At 28.9% G+C, this 24,177-nt stretch overlaps 1 protein-coding gene and 3 long non-coding RNA genes across 9 annotated transcripts in view; 2 read left to right on the top strand and 2 right to left on the bottom strand.

Moving 5' to 3' along the window:
- Positions 1-678: 678 nt before the first annotated feature.
- LOC550921 (ubiquitin-like protein 3) overlaps positions 679-24,177 on the bottom strand; it is a 69,249-nt gene continuing 45,750 nt past the window's right edge. Inside the window, exons 2-4 of the mRNA XM_623362.6 lie at positions 6,881-6,989; positions 4,179-4,343; positions 679-1,977 (exon numbers count right to left, since the gene is read on the bottom strand). Coding sequence (XP_623365.1) covers positions 1,913-1,977; positions 4,179-4,343; positions 6,881-6,989 — 339 coding nt within the window. The 3' untranslated portion in view covers positions 679-1,912. The remainder of the gene's footprint in view (positions 1,978-4,178; positions 4,344-6,880; positions 6,990-24,177) is intronic.
- On the top strand, positions 7,069-9,193 carry LOC102654387. Of its 3 annotated transcripts, XR_410213.3 has the most exons (5): positions 7,071-7,567; positions 7,961-8,065; positions 8,167-8,413; positions 8,484-8,650; positions 8,745-9,193. It is a non-coding gene; the product is annotated as an uncharacterized LOC102654387 (long non-coding RNA). The 3 variants fall into 3 exon arrangements; XR_003304896.1 differs by having other exon boundaries at positions 7,069-7,576; positions 7,961-8,413; XR_410211.3 differs by having other exon boundaries at positions 7,070-7,567; positions 7,961-8,413.
- LOC102654321 lies at positions 14,725-16,997 on the top strand. 2 transcript variants are annotated; one of them, XR_001703346.2, is made up of 3 exons: positions 14,725-14,906; positions 15,028-15,270; positions 15,447-16,997. It is a non-coding gene; the product is annotated as an uncharacterized LOC102654321 (long non-coding RNA). The 2 variants fall into 2 exon arrangements; XR_003304899.1 differs by having other exon boundaries at positions 14,728-15,270; positions 15,447-15,777; positions 16,125-16,995.
- LOC102654172 lies at positions 19,564-23,603 on the bottom strand. 3 transcript variants are annotated; one of them, XR_410206.3, is made up of 4 exons: positions 22,826-23,603; positions 22,615-22,746; positions 20,249-20,399; positions 19,564-20,150 (listed from the first exon to the last, which is right to left on the bottom strand). It is a non-coding gene; the product is annotated as an uncharacterized LOC102654172 (long non-coding RNA). The 3 variants fall into 3 exon arrangements; XR_003304898.1 differs by having other exon boundaries at positions 22,852-23,603; XR_001703344.2 differs by having other exon boundaries at positions 22,615-23,231.

Raw genomic sequence — 24,177 nt, 5'->3', positions numbered from 1 at the left:
CACGATAAAAATTTTTTTTCTTAATTTTCGAGATTCGATAAACAAATCTTAAAGAATATTTAGAATTAACAATGATTTATACTTTTTTTTCTTTAAAATTTTTTTTATAGAGAAAATGTTTGTAATCATCGAAAAACACAAGCATCAAGTTTAATTCATATAGAACACAGGTTTGATACGAGTCAAGCAGATACAGACTATCTCGAACGTGCAAAAAAAAAAAACACATTATTTGTCGACATTTCATACGATAATAAATTAAATAAACATCTGATCATCGCTTGTTTGACGATGAATTTCACTAAATAAGAACATTATATATATATATATATATTATATACACGTGTTATGCATTGGTAAGAGTCATACATTATACAGTAATATAGTTGAGTAAGAATAGGCTACAACTTATCATAAAATGGTTTGGTTGGACCTAACTATAATCAATATTTGTGATATTGGATATCTCACCTATAACATGAATTAATCTTTTGGGTCTATGAACATTTCTAGGCCCGAACAATAAAAAATGGACGGGTAGAAACAGAATAAAGTGGAAAAGAGGGAAAGAAAAGAGAAGAGAATTAAAACGTGCGAATTTTAAAGATAGAAAAAGAATAAGAATATATAAAGAAGAGGGAAATAATGATGGATAAGGGAAAAGGAGCTAACAGGAGATATATTTGAATGTTTATTTAATCATAACTACCATTAGAGATCCAATGTTCTTTTTCCTCTGTAATCTTATTCCAGAATACTAAACTCTCAAAGTGGCGTCATAATATTACTTTAAATTCATGTTAATAAAGTCTATCCTGTGTATGAGAGTTTAACTGCGTGTCAACATGTCTCATACCATTATATATATATATATAATTTTATATATATATAATATATATATAATTTTAATAATAGTATGTATAATATATAATTATATTCACTACCTGCATATCACAACATAAATTTATCTCTCTCTCTCTCTCCCTCTTTCTTTCACACACACACATATACACACTCTTTCTTCCTCTCCATTGATCTTTCAAATGCAACATTCATTCATACGCAACACATTCACGGATCCTGTCTACAATAATAATTACTATTTAACGCTGCAGTATAGTCGAATAGTGGTTGAGATTCTAAGCATCGTATAGCGCCGTTCAACAGAGCGTATTTTCAACCCCTATTTCATTGAAAGGCTTTAACATCCTATTTCTTCTGATGAGGAATTCATCTTCTACTAGAATCATGTTCTCTTATATGTGATATAATTAATAATAAATTGCAAAAGCGAACGAATCAAACAGGATGATCGTTGATGTTCCTTGAAACACGTAATTTCCTCTTGATTTCTGGACTGTGAAAGCTGAACGGCGTTTTCGATATTATGTGTTCCAATGTCGAACCAGGTCATCGATATGCCTAAAAACTTGACAATCTCTGACGCGATGTAAGTTATAAATAGATCTTTGTATACACAATTACCAAAAAACAAAATATAAAACAACATGTAAAAATTATGTTGTTTGGCTTACATTACAATTTCTTTTTAGAATTTATACGATGTTATAGACATATAAATCTGGCTTTGAAATTTTCCATTATATTTTTTTTCTCTTCAAGAGACTGATGATGACAGAATTTGTTCACTTGGGACGGTGAACGATGTTTTTAGCGTGCGTTGCAGATGAACCAAAATAAATCCTTTTTTTTTTTTTTTGTTTTAATTTAGATGAATCGGCGAAGGATGCGACAACTTTGCTTTGCTACAATGCTCACGAGGCTCAGCCACTAACAATGATACACCAGCGTCGAAACCTTAGAAACCATGGCTCAGCTTGAAGAATATGGGAGCTGGCTCTCACACGGAACGACCTCAAAATATATCCAGGGCAGCCAAGTTTTCTTTTCTTTAAAGTATGCAACAGGAAGCTGAGCAGCAACTACTCCCGCCGCCTTTACTTTTTTGCCTCTGATCTGTAACAGAGAAATAATAGTTTTGTTATTCTAATTACAATGTAAAATTATCTCTTATTTGAAACAATTATTTTGTATAGAGAGTTGAAAAAAAAATAAAATAGATGATGAGATTTCATAAATTATACCGTTATTCTGAAATTTTTATAAATAAAAATACAAAAGGAAAGACCAAGTAGAAAAATACATGGATAGATTATATTTAAAAATTTTTAGTATTACACGTTTTTTTTATTTCTGATTAAATGTGACATAAAAGTAGCGAGTTGTGAATCTTTTTCGCGTGCGCGTTGTCCTCAACTTCCGCCAACAGACTATAAACCGAGACACGCGAACCCTTTTCTTTCTATTTTTCATTTCTCGTCAAGGAGGAAACACGGGTTTAAGTATCGTTACAAAGTTGTCGTGTTTACCGAGCATAAATAGTTATTTGTCGTCGACAATAACAAAGATAATACCTCGAAGTAAACAGCAATTAAGTACCATGAGTTCTGCCACGTAATTTCTTTTTCAAGATCGCGAAGAGATTGGGTTGTACAGGAACGACGATCGTGGACATTTGGATTGTACGGACATGGACACACTTTGGGATTTGTTTTTACTATTACTTTTTTTTTTTTTTTTTTTTTTTTTTTTTGGAAGATTTTGTTAATCATAATCAGGAAGCAGAATGTTGTCGGGCTGGTATGTGCATGTATCCGCCATTAGGCAGAAGACCTGTAATTAGCAAAAGTGAGATTGGGATCTTTAGCTAATATTGGATATTATAATTTATTATATTGAATAATCAATATATAAATGATATTAATAAATGTTGGTAATAAATATTTGTTGCATATTTTTTTATATTTATAAATTATTGATTTTAGAAAAGATAAATAAATTTATAATATTACTTGTAATTTCAAGTTTAGATGATATAGTAGATATATATGAAATTTTAATTAAAATACAAAAAAAAAATTAATAAAAACAAAATTAGATTGGAATAAATATCTTTAAAAAAAATCTGTAAAATAAATATATAAATATAAATATTTGTAAATAAATATAGCTCTAAAATCTCTAATATTTTAAATCTATTTGCAAAATCTGTTAAAAAAAAACAAGGAAACAAAAGATAAAAAATGGAATATAATATAATATAATATAATTTATAAAGTAACCGTAGGGAATGAAAAAGTAAATCGTTGTTATCTCGAGTGCACATAGAATATATATATAGAGGATTAACGAGACCGTATGGAGAAAGAAAAACAATATGTTGTGTAAATAATGTTGCATATTTATTCCACGAGGCACATGAATCATGTATAATAAAATAAAATAACTATATATATTCATGGTTTTTCCTTAACTTTATAACTCTCATATAACAATATCCGATAAATATTGATTCATTTTGATAATGCCTCATATTATGAAGTATATAGTAGATGAGAAACCATACAAAATAGGATGCGTGTTTCTTAAATTTAAAAAATAACAAAAATATTAAGAAAGAAAATAAAATAATATTATATAAATACCTAGTATTTATATAATATTAAAATACACGGTATATATACACTATTGTATTTTACAATAGATATATATATATACATATATATATATATAATTTATTAATTTATTATAAACATCAAAATAGAATTAGGATTATTATATTAATATAAGCATAAAGATAATGATATAATCTTATTTGATCTCTTTTGTTTCGATTATTTTTTTTTATTTATATAATATCACATATTTTTCATTTTGAATCCTATCAAATAAATATATCATTCTAATAATTTCTAAATAATTTTTAGGCGATGTCAAACAGAAAGATGGAACTATCATGAATGCAAATATGATGATATATCAACATTTGGATACCATCTAAGAACCTTTAAAGAAATTAATATGATACTGCATAGAATATATACTTCTATTATAAAAAAAAAAACAATAACTTTCACCTGATTTTATAATAATAAAATCTAAATGCATAACTGATATTAAAATTATTTCAAAAAGTAAGGATACTTAAAAATTCTTCTAGCCAGCTATGTTCGCTCGAGAGAATCCACCATTAAAGGATTAAATCGCGACTCTATATTGGTTCGGAACATAAAAGCTTTCCTTCCCCTGGCCAAAGCTGCGCCTTTCATTTTTCTCCTGGACAGGATAAACAAGAAGATGGCTGGTCGATGATTTACCTTGAGAATTAGGCTCGGGAAGGTTCTCTCGTGGGACCAGATGCATCACCGTGGTTTTCCCGAAAGGAAGCCCAAGAGCACCGAGCGTGACATTGCTGTGCAGAAAACGGCCCTGGTAGATTAACCGCAGGATCTCCGCTTTAGCGACTGCCTCTTCCGCCCAGTCTGAAAAGACAAAGAGATAGAAACCTCGTGTAAGATCTCGAAACGACCTTGCCTCGAATATTTTCAGCATTTTCCATTGGTGGGACAATGACATGATAGAAAAAATAACAGTAAGAAATAACAAAATAACAGTTCCATTGGAAAGGATTTATATTTATGGAAAGGATACGAGAATATTTCACTTTGATAATTTCATCAATCGCTTTTTGGTAAAAATTTCATTTCATTTTCTCGACTTTTACTGTTCATCGTCTGAATTTAATTCGTCGATGATGTAAAACACGAAATGGCGCGCAAAAAGATTTAGAAAGATTCTATTGTGGACATAAAAGATAAGATTATGACGTGATCTAATTATATTTCTTGAAAATTTGTGATGAATATATAATAGTAAGAAAAAGAAATTGAAATTAAGAAGAAGAAATTGAAAAATAAGAAATAGAAATAATTCAATATTATGTTATACTGTGTTTCTTAAAAATGCCTGTGAAAATTTTAGTAATTATGTTAAACTAGAAAAATAGAAATTATCTTATGCTTTTTTATCTTCACATTTTAAATATTAAATATTAATATTATATAATATTTTTTTATATAATATTTTTATTTTTTTGTAGAAAAAATATTTTTGTATACATTTCTCTGTATAAATATATGTATTAAAAATATTTATCATAAAAATTTATATTTTTTGTAATTTTAAATTAAAATTTAATTTAACTTTTCAAATATAGTACTATCAAAACATCATGATAGATTGAAAATATGAAAAGTCATATGTATTATTGAAATTCATTTTTAAATTTATTTTTTATATTTTTTATAATATATTTAATAAAAATATATTTTTTATATTATTATTACTTATAAAACATATATTATATATATTACTTATAAAACATTAGATAAAAAAATGATGCTAAATTGAATTATTATATATTTAAAGATAAAATGTATTCAAAGATAAAAAAAGATTTTCTCTTATATCAAATAATGTGATCAAACATATCGAGAACTTAGTGCAATTAATTATCGAATTTTGGGGGAATATTATCTAAAATAACTATACCAACAATAATAATTCTCGTGTAATTTCTTTTTTGTATTTTTCAAAACTAAAATTAATTCCAACGCGACAATTCAAGATAGTAAAAGAGATGTTGCGGTCACTGAATACATTTTAATATTAAACGGGTTACTTTTCAAGTATTGAGAAGATTTACATTGAAACAAGCTTTTTAAAAGAATGAAAATCCACTCGATTCACTTTTTGCAGTATGGAAATAAGTAAGTCTAATTCTTTTTTTTCTTGATACAAGATTAATATATATAATGCTTAATATTAATATATATAAGCTACGAGAATGCTTTATATTTCGTAAATAATAAAAATAATTTAAAATGAGATTTGTTATAAAATTGTAGATTAAAATAGAAAATAGATTTTTAAGAATTTTATCTTGTATTTTTTTTAATTTAAATTTATTATAAATAATATTATTTTATTTGCTTTTAAAAAACAAGAAATAGCGATAGTAAAATAGTACTAACATAACCTATAAAAAATTTTTAATACTGCATTGACATGTCGTTCTGAATTAATGAATTAATTTCTATAAAATCTGTTTTTTATTATTCTGTACTTTTATTGTTAAATAAATATAAACATATTATTTATTTCTTTAATATATAATTAATAATACTCACATTATTTTTTCAAGGCATTCATAGAAAATAACAAAAATAATAAATGATATTTATAGTTTTGAAACTTCTCTCTCGTTAATCAATTTGTTTTTAGTATTTTCTCTTTTTTTAGCGTAATTTTTATGCAAATCTCATGGTATAATAAATTATGCTAACAAATTTCTGGTTTGGTTTCGAAATTTTTGCTTTGCTCGTTTCGCCATCTCGCGTTGTACCATGCTTAATTGAATTATACTTCATGCTTTTGATATATCTCACGATAGATGGCGATATTTTATGGTCTATATATTTCTGCGAGTGTTTTCAATTCTGGTACTTTCATGCTTCACGTAGCCTGACAATGATAGACGATGAAAATACAAGCGTAAAATACCGTTGTATAGCGTGGATGAACAATAAACTACGTTTAATTTATTGATAGAAAAATATGTTCGTCTAATATATCAATACAGTTATTGTATGGATAATTGTATAAGTAAGTCTTGTGACAAACACAACACTTCCATCGAATTTCTCGATGATAAGGGAATTTCTATGACACATCATGTCAAGTGAAATTTCGAATGATAGATTAACACGACAGAAGACTTAATCGGATCGTCTTGTACTATTGTTCAATGCGATTATTTCGAATCTCGTGAATACGTAATATGAAATTCATTGATAAATATTGTTAAACTTTCGTAAATTTTATTTTATTTGTTTTTATTCCTTTTTGTTCTTTTATTTATTTGTTTTTTTTATAATAAAAATTTTTTATAAAAAGAATCATATAATTAATCGTTTCATGTATGAGATTACATTGTAAATAAATTTTAATAATAACGTACCTTCCGGCCAGTTTTCAAACACATGGTGCGCTATGTCCCCCGCAGAGTCGCTCGGACTGAATAGGAACTCTTTTGTCTTACCACTGACAAGAATGAGGCGTAGATTTATCTGCAAAATAAGAAAAAAAACAAGGTTTTCTTAATATTTTAATTTTTTTGATTTTTTATATTTGATATTTTCTAATAAAAAATATCCTGTACCGATATATCATCCCAAATATTAAAACAAATAAAATTATCTGCACAATTCATTCAAATAATTTCATTAATCCGTCAATCCGTTTGTTTGCGAAATACTTGGACCAACAAGTCAGTTAACGCTTTAAATACAAAGGCAATTCTTTGCCTCTAGCTGCGATATTGACTTACAAAATGAACTCGAATAAAAGCGTCAGGCGGTGACTATAGATCATCTCTAGCACCCTTCATACCCTCTCGCACGAGTACACGTGTCGTAATTCTCGTTCGTTTAAACCCTCCACCCTTAATCTTCATTTTCTCGTTGTGCTTTGAATCGCAAATGTCGCGCCCCTTCGTGGCGTATCTCTCTTACTTCGAGGGGTCCATAACAGAGGTCGCCTCTTTAGCTCATCAGTTATAAGGATAAAGAAGAAAGAAAACGCGCTCAGAAACATTGAAAAAAAGCTTTGCAATAGGGGAAATTCAAGGCGAAAAGGACTATAAAAGGTATTTAAGGTATATTTTTGTGGTTTTTTTATCTATCTTTGCAAACGAACATGCAGTATGGAAAAGAATTAATTTCGAGTTTTTTTTGTTCTAAATTTTCTTAATTTTGACTTTTACATTTCAATCTCATTTAAATAATGAACACAACGAAAAAATTTTTTTTAAGATAACTAAGAAAAACAATCAAAATTATGAAAATGTTACAAATGATATATAATATGATAAATAATACGATGTGACGAATCAATATAACCTATAAATGTGATCATATTATATGATAACAATAAATCACTGAAATTAATCTTAATCTTTTATTTTTTACAAAAATTTTGTTAAAAGAGAAAGATATTTTGTATAATAAGATCGTAGACATTATAAGTTCATTATTTCCAGGAGATCTAAGATTCCCTTAAGAGACTTCAATTGACTTAAGCAAGTCACCAGCCACGTTTCATTCGCACAACAACGAGGACAATTAAGACTATATTAATCATCTAGGTTTCTTTCTTTCTTTATCTCTTTTCCTTCTCTTCAACTAGTCGACAAATTACGGTCAGTGCCCGTTTTACGGACGCAAATTCAATTACTGTTTCGCACAGAGACCGGCCAACATAAATAATTACCAACGAAGCCAGACTCGTGGTCGTTCGGAAGAAATGAAATAGATAAAAAGAGGGAGAGAACTTGTGATTCTTGTGGCTTTTGTGGTCGCAAGAATCCGATGCTAGCGTGGTAATAGCATAAATCATTGTTACCTGGTCACGAATAACGGTCGATTGTTATCATGTAAGAATCATGCTTAAGAGACTTTCATTATCGATCTAAAACAAGGAATTTCAAATTTATGTAAGTAATCGATTTATTCTATTCAAATGAATGATAGATGATAGATTTTAATATATTTTGATATCCACAGATAATGTCGTATGATACTTCATCTAAAGTGAGTTCAAGTGTTGACTTTTATAAGTTCATCTAAGAGAAAATTAATTACATCTCCTTGAAACCATTTAATATTTATTCAAAACATTTTTTGATACTTCTAAAAACAACTGATATTCTAGATGATGAATTTAAATGAAAGTAAGTAAAGTAGTAAGTTAGAAAATATCATAATATACTATTTCTTATTAAGAAATTTATTTTAATGATAAGCTTTATCATGTTTGAATAATAGGATTCAAAATATCAAACTTTATGTGGAGTAACTGCTGCTTACATTCGTTGCTTCGAGGACGCTACTTCATCTAACATTTGAACGTTCCCTCTACAATCGTGTTCTTTTGCAATAATACTCCATGGTATTTTATTCTCAGTACCCCTTTTTCTCTACAATGAGCTCTTTTGTATGCGTTACTGTATCGCCTTTTATCATTCTTGTTACGTTTTTCATGTTTCTTACTCAACTGTAGTAATGAGCATTCAATGAAACTCCAGGATTTTAAATCGTGCTTTGAAACTTCAAATGCATACAAGACGAGTATAATAGAAACTTAATCATGGTTCGTACAAAATTAAAGAAAAATAAAGAATGAAATAAATTATCAACAATATATCGTATATAATATACATAAATATAAATAGGAAAATTTGAAATGAATAAAATATTACTTTTCGCAAATGTTACTTTCTCTTTCATTCAACGTTTTATTTTCGAGACAGCATTATAAAAAAAAAAATTAAGAAAAACAAGAAACGCATATTTATATTTATTAATTTTAAATCTAAACATAATTTATACATTATGATACTTTAAATTCTGATCAAAATAAATTGTATCCATTGTATCTCTGATTTTCTTTACATTCTTTATATTCTCAAAAAAACTGAAAGAAAAAAAAAATAAAATTTAAAATTCCTCAATCAACAAATAACGTATATCTAAAAATATTCTTTAAGTCCAATGATGTTCGATAATAAAAAATTAATTAGCGGTCGTGAACTCTGGCTAATCATAAATAGGATTTAATGTTATACAAAAGTTCGTGGTATGCCGTTAGTTCGTACTTTATAATTAATCCGCGCGAAATGGGATCTCGTGGGTAACGATAGACCCGGACAAATATTTCCGCTCCTCCTGCATACCGTGTACCGGTATTCCGTCACAAAAGCTCGTCAACCCACGCGAGACAGTTTCAAAACACGTGGCGCAAACTCACCACCTCCGCATCTCTTCCTTTCACCCTTTTCCTGCATTCCTCTTTTTTCCCTCGTTTCGTCCCGTTGTTCCTGTTCCGGCAAGAAAGCATCAGAGAGGGATGCAGCAAACTTGGCCGCACCTGTGTGAACCAGGGTCTTTAAAGACACACACACACAGGCATAAAGATACACGACTGGGTAGCCGACGACGAGAGGAAAACGTGTCGGTTTTAAAACGGTTGAAGCTGCAAGATTTTTCGGAGCGAAGTTACTGTGGGTGGTGGAAACTTCAAAGGGACTTATTCATGCGGTAGCATTCGATACTCGGTTTTTTACCGTGGTACACACGCTTGTAGCTAGACGCTCGTTGGACGGAGTGTGTTTAAGGGAGAGGAAGCGTATGTGTTGTGCTACCTGATGCGTCATCCACGACTGGATGCTTTTAAAAAGCTGTGGAGGGAGAAAAGCTGTTTCAGCTTGACAACACTTTCCGGCCTCCCGGCTCCTCTGCGTAGAGAAGTTCAACCGCATGTTCAGTAACAATTAGTTCTCAAAGATAAAACGATTAGAAGGAGAGGGAATAGCAGTGCAGAGGATGGGAAGAGAGAGAGAGAATGTATGTGCAAAGTATCCCGCGAATATGATGAAGGATAACGTTAAATATGGATTTATACAAGGCTTTGAAATTGTATATAACCGATAAGAATATAATTATGTATGAAAAAATGAAAATTGCAAAAAAAGTTTTAAATTGAAAAAAATTAGTTTTTAATAAATTATTCTTTTGTTGGATATTATGTATGATCTATTAATTTGGAATATTATTTTATTATTCTATTATTTGATACTTATACAAAAATATTAATTTTTAAATTACATCAGAGATGACAAAAAGTTTGTTTCTTTTATGTTTCTTATTATTAGAGATTTATTAGAAGTGTTATTATGAAAAAATATCGATTATTTATTATATTATAAACGAGACGAAGATAGATTGAAACAGCTTTATCTTTATCACAACGCCGCCTTGCTTCATCTATTGCAAACTTAAATTGCTTATAACTTAATAAATAACCCTTAATCGATATTTCTATATACTAACCTTGGCCTCCAGAATCGATCCTCCAAAAGTATCTCATGTATATATTAACACATATATTTACTTAAAGAAAAAAAAAATGAGAACGAACAGAATTAGAATTCTCTTCGGTCAAAAAGTCAATCGGAAGACTTTCTTATCTACATTACAATGTCCTTAAATCCTTAATTCCTTATTTAATAAATAAACTTCCTATATTACAATATTATGACGTATATCATAAAATACATTCTATATATACATTATGTCAAGAAAAGACGAACCAGCGAGGGCGAACGAGACAGATTAATAATAAAAAGGGAAAATATTGACGAGTACACGTGTAGTCGGTGGTCGTCATGGACGCAATGCAAAGAGGGATAAAAGAGGCGTTTCGCGACACTGTGTAGGGAATGAGCTTTCTCTCCTATAACGCAGTTGGGTGGTTCGTAAAGTGATGCTTTGAAAAGTGCCGCTTTAAAAGATGAATGTGTAACGGTGGCCTTCGTCCTCGACGTGGCCCTTTCCTTTATTTGCACGATGAGTTTCGGAACTTTGAAAGAAAGCCGAGTGAAGCGAACAGCTCGCCTCCAACACTTCGTTCTCTTTTTCTTTTTCTTCGTTATTTTCTTTTCCTTTGGCTAATTATCGTGACTGAAGAATAGCGACTTATTTCCTTTTTCTCGATAGAATGGGAGAATGGGGCTTTCCACTGGTGTCGAGAAATCGCGTGTAATTGATAAATTTCTTTTCATTTGTTCTCTTTGTGAGATACGTTGCTGCATAAATGTTCGGAACTATAAAACATATTGAAGAAAGTATTTATGTATAAAATGTAAAGAGAATGATTTAACTGTAAATTTCTTTGTATTAAAAAAATTACTCAAATTTAGGTTAGGTTTCATTTATGAAAAACTGCGATAAATTGTTTCATTTGAATAAATTATTAAGATTGTTAAAATTATACTTATCTTCATATTATTTGTTTTAATTAATAATTCTTAATAATTTTTAAGAATATGATAAATTGTTTTAGATACGCAATACCTTAATTCTCTGCTATCATAATATATTTTAAAGACATGCTCAATCGATAAGATAAATCTATATTTTTTTCTTCCTGTAAAAAACAAGATAATAATTCTTACAAATTTAATCATTATTCATACAAATCTAAAATAAATTTTTTTTTCCAAAAAGTCTTATTATATATTATTATAATATTCTAACAAAAATTAAATAAAAAGTAAAAAATATATCATAATTTTATTTCAAATCGAAAAGATATCTATTGCAGATAAAACAGAAACGAAATTATGATTCAATATAGGGCATACTTCGAAGGTTTCTCTCATTTTTTTAAATATACATTGAAATCATATCAAATATTTTATAAAAAAATCAAAGAAAAATTAGTGATAGAATTTAAATAGAAAAGAGAAAAAAAAAGATAGAAAGAATAGGATAGAAAGGAGTAAAATATAATATAGAATATTTTCAACGAATTACAGATAAATCTACTTTAAATCAATTTCGTTAGTAATTAAGGGTACCACAATAGTACAACACATTGCCCGTAGCGTCACTTGTAATAACAACGTGCAACTGCTCCCGAGAGAACAATCGAACATGGACTATCGATCGTTGCGAGAACACCAATTTGTATTATGCATCGTGTTGCGAGCACCGATTCTAAACGGCTGCTCTTGCTATCGCGGAAACCGGGTTCTGTTTGTATAAGCTGAATTTGAAATCAGAAAGCCTAACAATCGAAAACTCTCACCCATTTTCCGATCAGCATTCAATCGGTTAGTGGAATCTAGGGTTTACGATTTCCTTTATCGATGAAACTGACTTTTTGAGGTTATGAATAAATTCCATATGAATTTGTGAATTATATGAATGAATAATTCAATCGATTCGAGTAAGATATTCAGATTTTTTAGATTTTAATCGAAACTTTATTATAATTTTATTTCCCCTGTTTGTTTTTTATTCTTTTCATTTTCTTCATTTGGATTTATTCTTATTTTAACTTTTTACAAGTTTTCAAGAAGATTATTTTCAGGAAGCTTTATACAATCTCTCTACAATTTGCAAGTTTTCAATTTTATAAATCTCTCTATTTCGACGCCAAGCGTATTCAGTTTCACTTTAAACGCAGTAGCACAATACGTGCTCTTCTAAAAATTATTCGCACGTTGGAAACGCATTTCACCGTGTCAAGCGCAACGAATGTCCACTCTATCCATTTCATGTCGATTCGACTTACCGGTGCACGAAACAAGTAAAATCTAACGAAAACCAACAAGTCAATAACTTTTTTCGCCTGTCCAATCTTCAATCTTTTTGGAATTTTGAAAAATAAATACGTAGAGATTGAAATGACTGGAAATCACTCGTAATTCTCGTGTCTCTTGTTCAATATGAAAAAAAAAAGTTTTAAATACGGTCGATACATCTGGTTCCGTTTTTATCGGTAATATACACGAGGTATTCGAGAGAGTATGGTAAATGTGTCAAAAATATCACATCCGTAGTACATGACGTGAAATTCAGATTTTATTTAAAAAAAAAAGGCAGTGAAAAAAGACAGAAGCGAGAGAAATGGCTCGAAATAGACAACGAGGGTATGATAGAAATATTTTCTCCAAGCTTTGTGATACACATAACGATTTTTCTCTTTTTTTCCTGAAGTATCCAGGTTAAATGTTTCGGTCCAAAATTTGATACACTTTGAATACACTTTGAATACACTTTGAAATATTATTTTCAATAGAATTTCTATGCGATTTAGACACTAATACCGCGATCCGTTTGATTAGGATCAAGGTTGCAAAAATCTAACGACACGTTTATCAATGCAGATAGGTTAAGTGTACTCGTTATACAGTTCGAGTGTTAAAGCACTCGTTAAGCGAATGTAACGAACAGAGCACTAGGCTGCGCGCGCTTCGTTATATTTTTTCCATTTGCCTCAGTGAAAAGCATTTGTCGCAACAAGAACAAGATGCAAGATGATGAGAAAGAAAAAAAGAAAAATTGTGAATTCACATTGGCAATTCATTATTGGAAATAATGTTTCTTTAATTTTATAATTTATGAGAATATCTTTCAATTATTACGCTTTTTAAAAGCGTTAAATCTTTTTTTAAAAATTGAGGTTAGAAATGTGTTTCTGACGTAGTATGATATTTCTTGTCTTGAAATTTTTAAATTATTTTAAATTTCATTTGAATTTTATATTCAACTATTAACTTTATATTTAAAATGTAAAATTTTGATATATCTTTTTAAAATATTTATAATATTTTTCTTTTAAAACGCAGGATATTAAATTTAATTTATCGGATATTAAATTTATAAAGATACTATTAAAAGAAAGTATAACCATTGATTTATCCAAAATGAGTATATAATTGGTTTATTAAGATTACAAAAATTTTTTTTATTGTCTAACAAATGTTTCGGCTTCCATCATGTAAAGGATCACCCTATTAGTCGAGGCATAGCCCGCCTAGAGCAGAAGCTCATATTTCAGTCTTTCTCCTTAGTGAAAAAACACTGGAGATCTAAGAATTGAAGGTAAGCTAATACCAATAGTTCTTTTTTTCATTCGACATCTGTTCAAAGTCACTTTCAAAACACTTGTGTATTTTTCATGCCTTACTAGATTAATTATGACACAAGGCGTAATGAATCCATTAGGATGTTCATCTATTAAGAAAATACATATGAAATAATCTCTAATTGAATTATCTCCCTGATAAGAGAAAAAATAATTCTAGGCTCACGTGATGATAATATATCAAAAATAAAAAATAAATATTTATTTATCATTATGAAAAAATGGTTTGTAATTTGATTTCTTTTTTAAATAATTAAAAATAATTATTAAATCATTTACAGAAGAAAAAAGAACTTCACAAAATATATCTTTTAATATGCTATGTACATATTCTTATATATTCAACCAATAAGGTAGCTATAATGAATATAATCATTCGTTTTTAGTTCGTAGAACTATTCTAAACTCTTCTAAATCAACGAAGACTGGAAAAATATTATAGAGATTGGAATCTCTAATTAACTTTTGTGTAGCAAACTTATAATAATTCCAAGGTAATGAAACTGATTCATGGCAAACTTGCTTTGTCATTTTAGAATCCGGTGCACGAAGGTTATGGTTTATTATGGTCACGTTAAAGTAGCGAATGTAAGAAATAAGTCTTTAAAATTCTAGGTCAGAGTTGCACTCGTGCGAAGCGTTGCACTCAAAACTGGAGTGTAAAATGTCCATGGAAGAATGAGCTGCTCTTGTGTCGCACTATGTAGGCGACACTATTTCGCTCACTAAGTTCAGATATCGTTTTTCACCGTGTATATCTCACGGACAGTGCTGCAATGTTGCCATCTTAATGCTGACACGTCGTCTTTCAAGGCTCAAGAGCTCTGATTACTCTTTCTCTGATCGCTCTCAAGTTTGGTAATCATTTCAGATTAATATATTGTAAAAAATATACAAATTTTATCAATTGATTTGTGTTTTAAACAAAATATAGCTTAAAAATATTTGACATAGATTAATAATTCCTCTTAAAAGTATGCATTCTTTAGTTTAAAAAGAGATTTATTAATTCAAACATACAATTCGCATTGCAGATATACATATACAATGTATATACTATAAATCGTTGCTATAAATCCTACTATAACTTTATGAGGCGTAAAAGACAAATCCAGATGTCAGATATGAGAAGAATGGAAAACGGGTTTTAGCTTACAAGGAACTTAATCGAGACAACGTTGTTCCGAAACGTGTTAGATCGGCCACCGGGAAAAGATTAAAAGCAACAATTTGAATAAGAAGCTTAACACGGCCGACACAATAGTAATTCCGCGCAATTTACATACTTAAGCGCCGGCTGAAACAGGTCACCGCGTCATTACGTAAATACTCCGGAGAAAGAGGGCGTTTCACGCGGAAATAGTGGTATAGTCGTTAACAAGTTGTACACATAGTGTGAATAGAATAGAAAAGTACATGTACTATTTCGATTAATCGATTTTATTTGGATATTTTATAAGAAATTTGTTTTATAATTTTTATAATTGATCATTTTTTAAAGCATGGGCTTGCAATCTGTGAATCATGATCCTCAAAAGGATTGCAAAATAATTTCAAATATTTATAATGAAAATTTCCATATAAATGATTTATCGTTTATTGTGGATGATATTAAAAAAAATATCAAAGATCTTTCTAATTTCCATTGAATCTGATTTATTCTTAAAAATAAAATTAAAGATCAATCTCTAATAAATTCTACTTTCTTCCAGAATAATTTTCACTCAATAATAATCCATGACATCAAAATCATTCCGCCTTTGCATCTAATCTATCTTAACATTCGTTAAGATGATCCTCTCTGATGGCAAGATCACCAAGGACTGCTATTCAACAAACAGGAAACAAAGAAGAAAGAGACAAATGGTCTAATAGCGAATAGAAGCGTGTATCGGGGGAAGTTTACCTTGATTTGGGGAGAGTGCACGTCATAGGGTCGAGGCTACGATATAACTACGTCAGGATTCGTAAACTGGGTCATTGGGGCATTCGAGTGCATTTATATGCATATGCATAGAGTATGACCTAGATTCGGAACGGGTGCGCGCGACCGTGCTCGCCCTTCGCCTGAAAGCGTTGTGTGCGTCCGTCAAAGAAGCTCGTCGAAAAATACGAGCCAGGTTCCGTGAATGTATGTCGATACCATCGGGACTTCCGAGTGAGACAGAGCGGGAGAGTCAAGCGGCGGTTGCTACTGTGCATCATCATCCCTCTATGTCTGTATTCTCCAACCATTTTTTGAATTGCGACCTCCTTTTGTGATGTTCGAATAATTTGCAACCTCCTATTTTCTTTATTAAGAGAAATTTAAAAACTTAAAATTTTACATGACTTTATTATAGCAAAATGATTAGTGATACTGTTTTTTTTTTTTTTTTTTGAAATTAAATAACGAGAACTGTTAATCTGATACTGCTATATAATATGATTATGCAATTGTATTAAAATAAATAATCATTGAAAGTCATTAAATGAAAATGAGCAGCAGTAATTACATCCTACAAATTATCTTGCAAGTCACGATTCACGTTAAGAAATATTATTTTATGAGAACAATTTAATGATTTTAAAATATTATACTAGAAACTATTACATTTTATAATACAATATATTTTATATAGAAATTAGTTTGTTATTTGGCATATTTAATTTATTTATATATAGATTTTTTTATATTCCTAATCTTGAATAAAATATAGATAGTTTATTTTGTATATCTCTTAGTTTTCAATTCAGGTTCAAATTCTGATTATGTATATAACAATCCAAATAGAAATAAATAGTTTAGAGCTCTATTTATCTCAATTCATTCTTCATATTTCTTATGACTTATCGTTTAATTAGTTAATAAGTGGATTCAATTAACAAAAGTTAATAGAGTACTAAAATCTTCCATCATAAATGGAGTTTCTCTATATGTTAAATATATTATATAAGTGTAATTCATATAAGAGATTATCAATTTTTCTCAATTTATGATCTCATTTAAATAATAAGATAAAGATAGGATTCATGTTCAGATAAAATGGATTCAATCAATTGAAATTCAATCCATCAGATATTAATTAAAATTTCATCATAGTAAGTGCAATTTATACAAGTTGTATAAATAACGGGATCTTTAAAAGTTTTTTTAACGAAGATTTAATTTCAAAATAATATTTTGAAATAGAGTTATCGACATGTCATCGAAAATAAAATTTTTAAAAATAAAAAAAAAATTTAAATTGTGCAAGGAAAAAATTGATTATTTTAACTTGCCAAATAGCATCTTCATCCTTGACGTTATTTATAGTAGGAACATCTGTCAGAACTAATTACTTGCAATTTAAATATTTTCATGAAAAAAAAAAAATATCTTTATAATTATAATTAATAAATGACTTAAACATGTTCACATTAAAAATCATAACTAAAGACAGATATTCTCTGATATTTGATTAATATTTTTTAAATTTGTTCTATAATTTATAACACAAATATTCTCAAATAATAAATTATATAATTTATATATAATCATATCATATGTTATATCATCTATAATATTTAATATGATATAAAATGTAAAATTAAAATTATAATAATAAAATAACATAACTTAAAATTAACCCAATATAAAATTTAAACTGTCTTTAAACTATCTAATCCAATGATACTTACGATTAAAAGTTAAAACTGATAATAAATTAATTTCTAATGATCAACATAATTTTAAAATAAAATATATGAGTTTCTCACGGAAGTCGACTTTTCTGTAATTTTCTGTAGCTTGCATATGTGACGTCAATGCGCGACTTGCTTAACAAATGAAAGGCAGCAACGCCTCCGCCTTTGAATACAATTATAATTTCATACGATATTCCTCATGTATTACATTCTTTCTTTTTCCTTTTTTTTTTCATCATCATCTTTCCTACAGTATCGTCGTAGTGTTTATATTATTGCATTCTCTTTCAGCATGTTGCAAAAGACATTAACATGTAAAAAAAAAACTCTCCTTATTTTAACTATAATAAAATAAAATGTATATAAATTATTGGTATTTTTAAAGAATTTTGTGAAAAGAAATAGTAATACTAATAATAATACTAATAATAATATTAGTAGTGGTATTAATAGTAGAGAAAGAGAGAGTAGAGAGAGAGAAGTTTGAGATTCCGGGAAACTGGTTCGTGTTTTCGGCTTGACCGAAATGGGAGGCTTTATCGATTGAACCTCGGATGGAAGTTATTGCTGAGGACCTTGTGCTACGTCATGGATGGAGCTTTGTTGACGTAACTGGAAAAACAAAATCTTTTTATTGAGATTTAGTATGTGCTTTTTGTTTCTAGATGAATTAAAATGAAATGTAGTGAAAATTAAAATAAGATTTTTTAATCTTTAATGCTTTTTTTTTTAGGTAATATTGAAATTTCAAGATTGATTTTATTCTTTTTGAAATGCATTAATTATATAATCTTATAAATGGCGATAATTCTGAATTAAATTCTATATATATATATAAGAAGCTTTAAATCATTAAAATGCACATTTTCACTTTTTAAAATTTTGTTGATTTATAAGAAATCTTGATTGTCTAACATTTCTTTTGAAATTTTTTATAATTCTACAAAGTCATTTCCAAAAAAGTGCATTATTTTTGCCATTTTTCTATACGGATACATATTTTATCAAAAAGCATCAATAAAGAAAATTTTGCTATTATATTATGATACCTATATACATATAATTTATTATAATTTATATTTTGATGCAAATATAACTTTATTCTAATACATATAAGCTAGATATTAACTGCATTCTAAATCCAGGAACAATAAAATAAAAGTTCATATGAACATATATGTACTGCTTGACCTTATTTTCAAGTGCTCATTTTTGTATTTTAGTAATCTTTTTCAAAAGTAGAATAAGCTAACTGGATATATCGTTCATAATTTTGATTAATCATGTGCTGCAACATATATTTCAGAGTTATATGCAGTTAAAAAATGCTTTTTTCTCTAATAAATAAAATATCATCTTTAGACATGTAAATTCAGTATCTTTAATATTTATATTATTTAATTATTTCAAATATATTTTTAAAATTATGAAATGAAATTCTATGTTTTATCATTACTAAAATATTATATTGGGATGCAACGAATATTAATCATTTTTCAATTGACTACATATTTAAATATTAAAAATTTCTAAAGAATTTTTCTTTTTTCAATAAAAAAATTAATATCAACGATTAATTTCGATGATATTACTAACGGCTAACATCAGAAAGACAAATTCAGTGATCTAACACAATATCATCGATTTTCAGATGACTTTAGATTTAACTATGATTATACAATCATCAACTTTTATAGCCATTCTTAAATATTTCGCAGCACGCAAAATTATCTCGAATATATGCGCGATCCTTAATCCACCTTCTTTGGTTTCTTAATTTTTCTAATCGCGGAGGCGCCACAAAGCTGTCGCTCGAAACCCGCCTTCTTCTACGTGCGTTCCCAAGATGGGTCAATGAGATACCAGAAATTATTCAGACGAAAGTCGCCACGAGTCGAACGTGGCTGGGCTCCGACTGACGCCAGAGGCGGAGATAACACCGACACGCTTCCGCCAGAAACGAAATATTCCGAACGGTTTGCTGCTCCCTCGTTGGATGTCTCGGCCGGCGTCTTTACTGCCGTGCAGGGATGCATCTATGCGCCGCTTTTTATTACGGCCACACTCCTCTTCTACGAGATGCGGGTCAAAAGTATGTGGTGAATGCATTTTCTTTTAGGTTATTTTTGGTAAGGATGACAAGGTTGTAAGACAAATCATTATTTGTTACCTTGGGCAAATATTTTTCCAGAAGATTAACATCTAAGTACTTCGACACATGATGGATGGTAAGTGGAGGTTATTAATATATTTATTGTTATTTTTGTTTTGGAATGTGATTATTAAATTTAATAATCAAATATAATAAGTAATTGTTTAACCTGAAATATATTAAAAAAAATTAGAAAGTGTATTGTAAGCATTGTAAACATAAAATTTTAGAGTAGTATTTTAATAAATATCTTTTAATGATATAATTAATTGAAAAAAATAAAAAATTGACTATGTGCAAATGAAGAGATATTGTAATTTTCATATTAACTTAATTATTTTGTACAAGATTTTTTTTTAATAAATCAGTATTTCCAACTCAAATAAATAGGTTAAATTTTTTTACTTATTGTTGATAATTCCAACAAAAAAATCTATTCCATTATTTTGTGCAATTTAATAAGAACTTTTTTCTTCAATACCTAGATTTTATAATTTCTATAATGGTAAAATCATTGCTCTCGAGATTGAAAATAAGGAATTCATTTTCGACGACAAATGAAGGGCTGAGAATGTAGTAACTCCTTTGACGTAATTTTAACGAAGCGAGGATTTTCACGTGGCGCCACTTGTTAACAACGCACAAAGTGCGCCCCCTTTTAATCGGGTCGGTCTCCGTCATAGCCGATTTCAAACTGTAATTGGATTGTGAAACCGTGAAACGGAAACGATTTTAGACGATCATTTAGGATGTCGACTTTGAAGCACGAAAACTTTAAAGAACTTTCTGATTTTACGATATTCAATAAATAAGAATTAAATTGTTAACTTGGGATATTTTAATCATGTAATCATTTCAAGATTGACATAATTATCATAAAAATTATTACTGCAATTTTTCAATTATATTGTTAAATATATGAACATTTAGTAAATTCATTATATTTTTCGATTTTTATATAAATAATATTATAAATATATTTAATTATATAAAATTGCAAGAAATATTTCTAAATATTAAAGAATTAGAAGTAAAGAATTAATTTTCTGTTATTAAATCGAATTTAACATCTCTTCGATTAAATAAATCTAAAAAGTCCATGTCGATTTTATCACCGCTATTCCGTCCCTGAAAATTAATAACGGATGTAAAAGAAACAGTTATTTCGGTGAATGGTAAAAATAGCCGGATTTAATAAAGTAACGTGGTACGTATTCATAGACTGATATCACGATGATCGTCAGATAAGCGAAGGAGGGACAATGGAATCCAACATCGAAATGAATCATAGCATATGTGCGATATCTCGGACAATATTTCACGCTATGCCGTATTTTTAAGGAGATCACTTTTCCTCCACGCGATATGCTTTTGTCGACCGCTATTCTACATTTTCGATTCGAGATCCTCGAAGAGTAATATAAGTACATTATTAAACGGAGCATCGCGAAAAATATAAATGTATATGGAATGAGGGTAGAATATATTATCAGAGAGAAGGAGAAAAATGAAAATCCTTTCATCATGCTACGATAAAACTGATTTAACCATGCACAATGGCACATTATTTGTAGATACGTAGCACAAAGATAACGGTGATATAAACGAAGACGAATTAATGATCCGTGAAGTCCGATATTTGCAATCTTGCTTCTTGATTATCTTCATAAGTTTCGTGTAATTTTCATACAAACTAATTATTAGATGATACATGGTTTATTATGATTAGTAAGTATTATGAATATATGAAAATTCGATCATATCATCTATCTTATTAGCATCATTAGACTAAAAAATATCAAAACTGTTGAATTTCTTTTGTTAATAATAATCTCTCGCAGAATTTCTAGATTTCTCTCTTAGATTTCAGATTTAAATATTATGAAAGAGAAATTTAATTTTAATTCTAAATTCAAAATTTAAAATTTAATCTAAATTTAAATTTAAATTAAAATTCAAATTAATTCAAAATATTAATTCAAAAACATAATCTAACCTTGTATTTATAAAAATTTGATTTTATATTTTTGTGAAATTTTTTGCACTTACAGTAACTAACGCTTAACCTAAAAATATTTTTTAAAATTAAGTTAAAAGTTTATATAAGTTAATTCGATGCTTTTCCTTTATGTTTATTTTCATATTCTCTTCAAGCTAACCTAAATGCTACCACAATCTACACAAGCTACCTAAATATACCAACTCCTGGTAGAAGTATTAAAAGCAGGAAGTTACTTTGCTGCGATTTCGCGCGAATTTGCTCGAGGATTCAACGGTATTCATCGTAGCTTCGAATCGTTTCTCGAAATGGTAGCAATCCCGCGAACTATCTGCTCCGCGTAAAGCGCTAGAAAACACGAGGAGAATCCGTATATAACACTCACTCAGAAACTTTCTATCTGCTTCTTCTTTCTTGCACATTCTGATCCAACGATCCAGTGAAAGAGAGTCAATGGCAGTGCATTGTTGAGGCGATCGTGTTCACGGAAAGGATACAACGCGAGTACAATGCGTGCCTACGGCGAGAAAACAAAACGTGAAAAAGGAATGGCGGAAAAAAAAAGAGGGGACTAGCAAGGCTTTCGTAGAAATTACGGCGAAGCGCCGGTCAAGATAACGACCGGCTATTGTTCGTGGAAGTTATACTTCTTCTTTAGGGTGGCTTGCAACGGCTTCCTCCCAAGACTTCTTTCAGGCTTCGCCATGAACACAAAACGCCAAATAATCGACGCGTCGCGATCGGAACTAATGGATACCACGTGACACAGTTTTAACGAAAGAGTGGGGAATTGTGTTACTCTAGGGAGTAAGATCGTAGGGATTTTACTAGATCATAGGAATTTTATTTTCAGTATTATTTTTCTGGTGTAAAAAATTTCTTCCCTAATTACCTATCAAATTAATATTTTTTACAATACAAAATATTTTTACAATAAAAAGTTTATCACTTGCTAATTATACGGTTAGTACATAATATAAAATGATAAAAAAATTGAAGAAAAAAAATATAATAATTACAGAAGTATTTAAGTATAGGAATATTTCATATATTCATTTTTAAAGCTTTTTATGTGAAGTTCTCTTTGAAATTCTCCTTTTTTCGTTCGATACACTTGTAGAGAAAGGTTCATTAAAGACTAAAATAGGTCATCCTACATACATACAGGCGTGTGGTCTCTAATATACATAGTCTTTTGGTGAGGTAGAAGTAACATACTAGGACGATTGTACTATTCTTTTTTCTAAGCGATGATACGTTCCTATGTTTCATAATACTAGTAAGCTTTTATCATGCTCATACAAAACGACTATTACTTTTCGTGCACTTTTCTTTTTTTCTCTGGTGTTCATTTTTTCACATATTATTCTTTTGAAAATAATGATTTCTGTTATTAAAATTATAAATATAGGATATCTTTAAATAAAAGATTCTGGAAAATTATATAATAACTTAACTAATTAATAATGTTAAAATAATTATAATTTCACTAATTGTACTAATATACAATTTTATTATTTTTTAAAATTTTGCAAAACTAATAAATACAAGAAATTCAAGAAAAACATATATTTTATATATAACAAACATTAATATCAAACAAAATATTAAGCAATAAATATAATTTTATATAAGCAAACGAAAAGGGAATGAAGAAACAAACTGAATCCAAATGAATGAAAATGTCTATTTATATACGTTAATTAATAAATCTTTTTGAGAAGAAAACAAATTTTTTCACTTATATTACAAAACTATAAGTAATCTTTTTCTAAGTTATTACGTTTATAAACATAATCTTGTATATTTATTCATTATTACAATTAAATGATATTTCAATCTCTAATTCTCATAATACTTTAATATGTACACAATTCCCTTAATTCCAAATTGTCAACTTCAAACATAAAGTTCGTCTCGTAAACCGCGACAATATTGACAAGCTTCC

Source organism: Apis mellifera, linkage group LG6 (genome assembly GCF_003254395.2).
Source record: "Apis mellifera strain DH4 linkage group LG6, Amel_HAv3.1, whole genome shotgun sequence".
Taxonomy (NCBI): Eukaryota; Metazoa; Arthropoda; class Insecta; order Hymenoptera; family Apidae; genus Apis; species Apis mellifera.
This window is presented reverse-complemented; position numbering and strand designations above follow the sequence as displayed.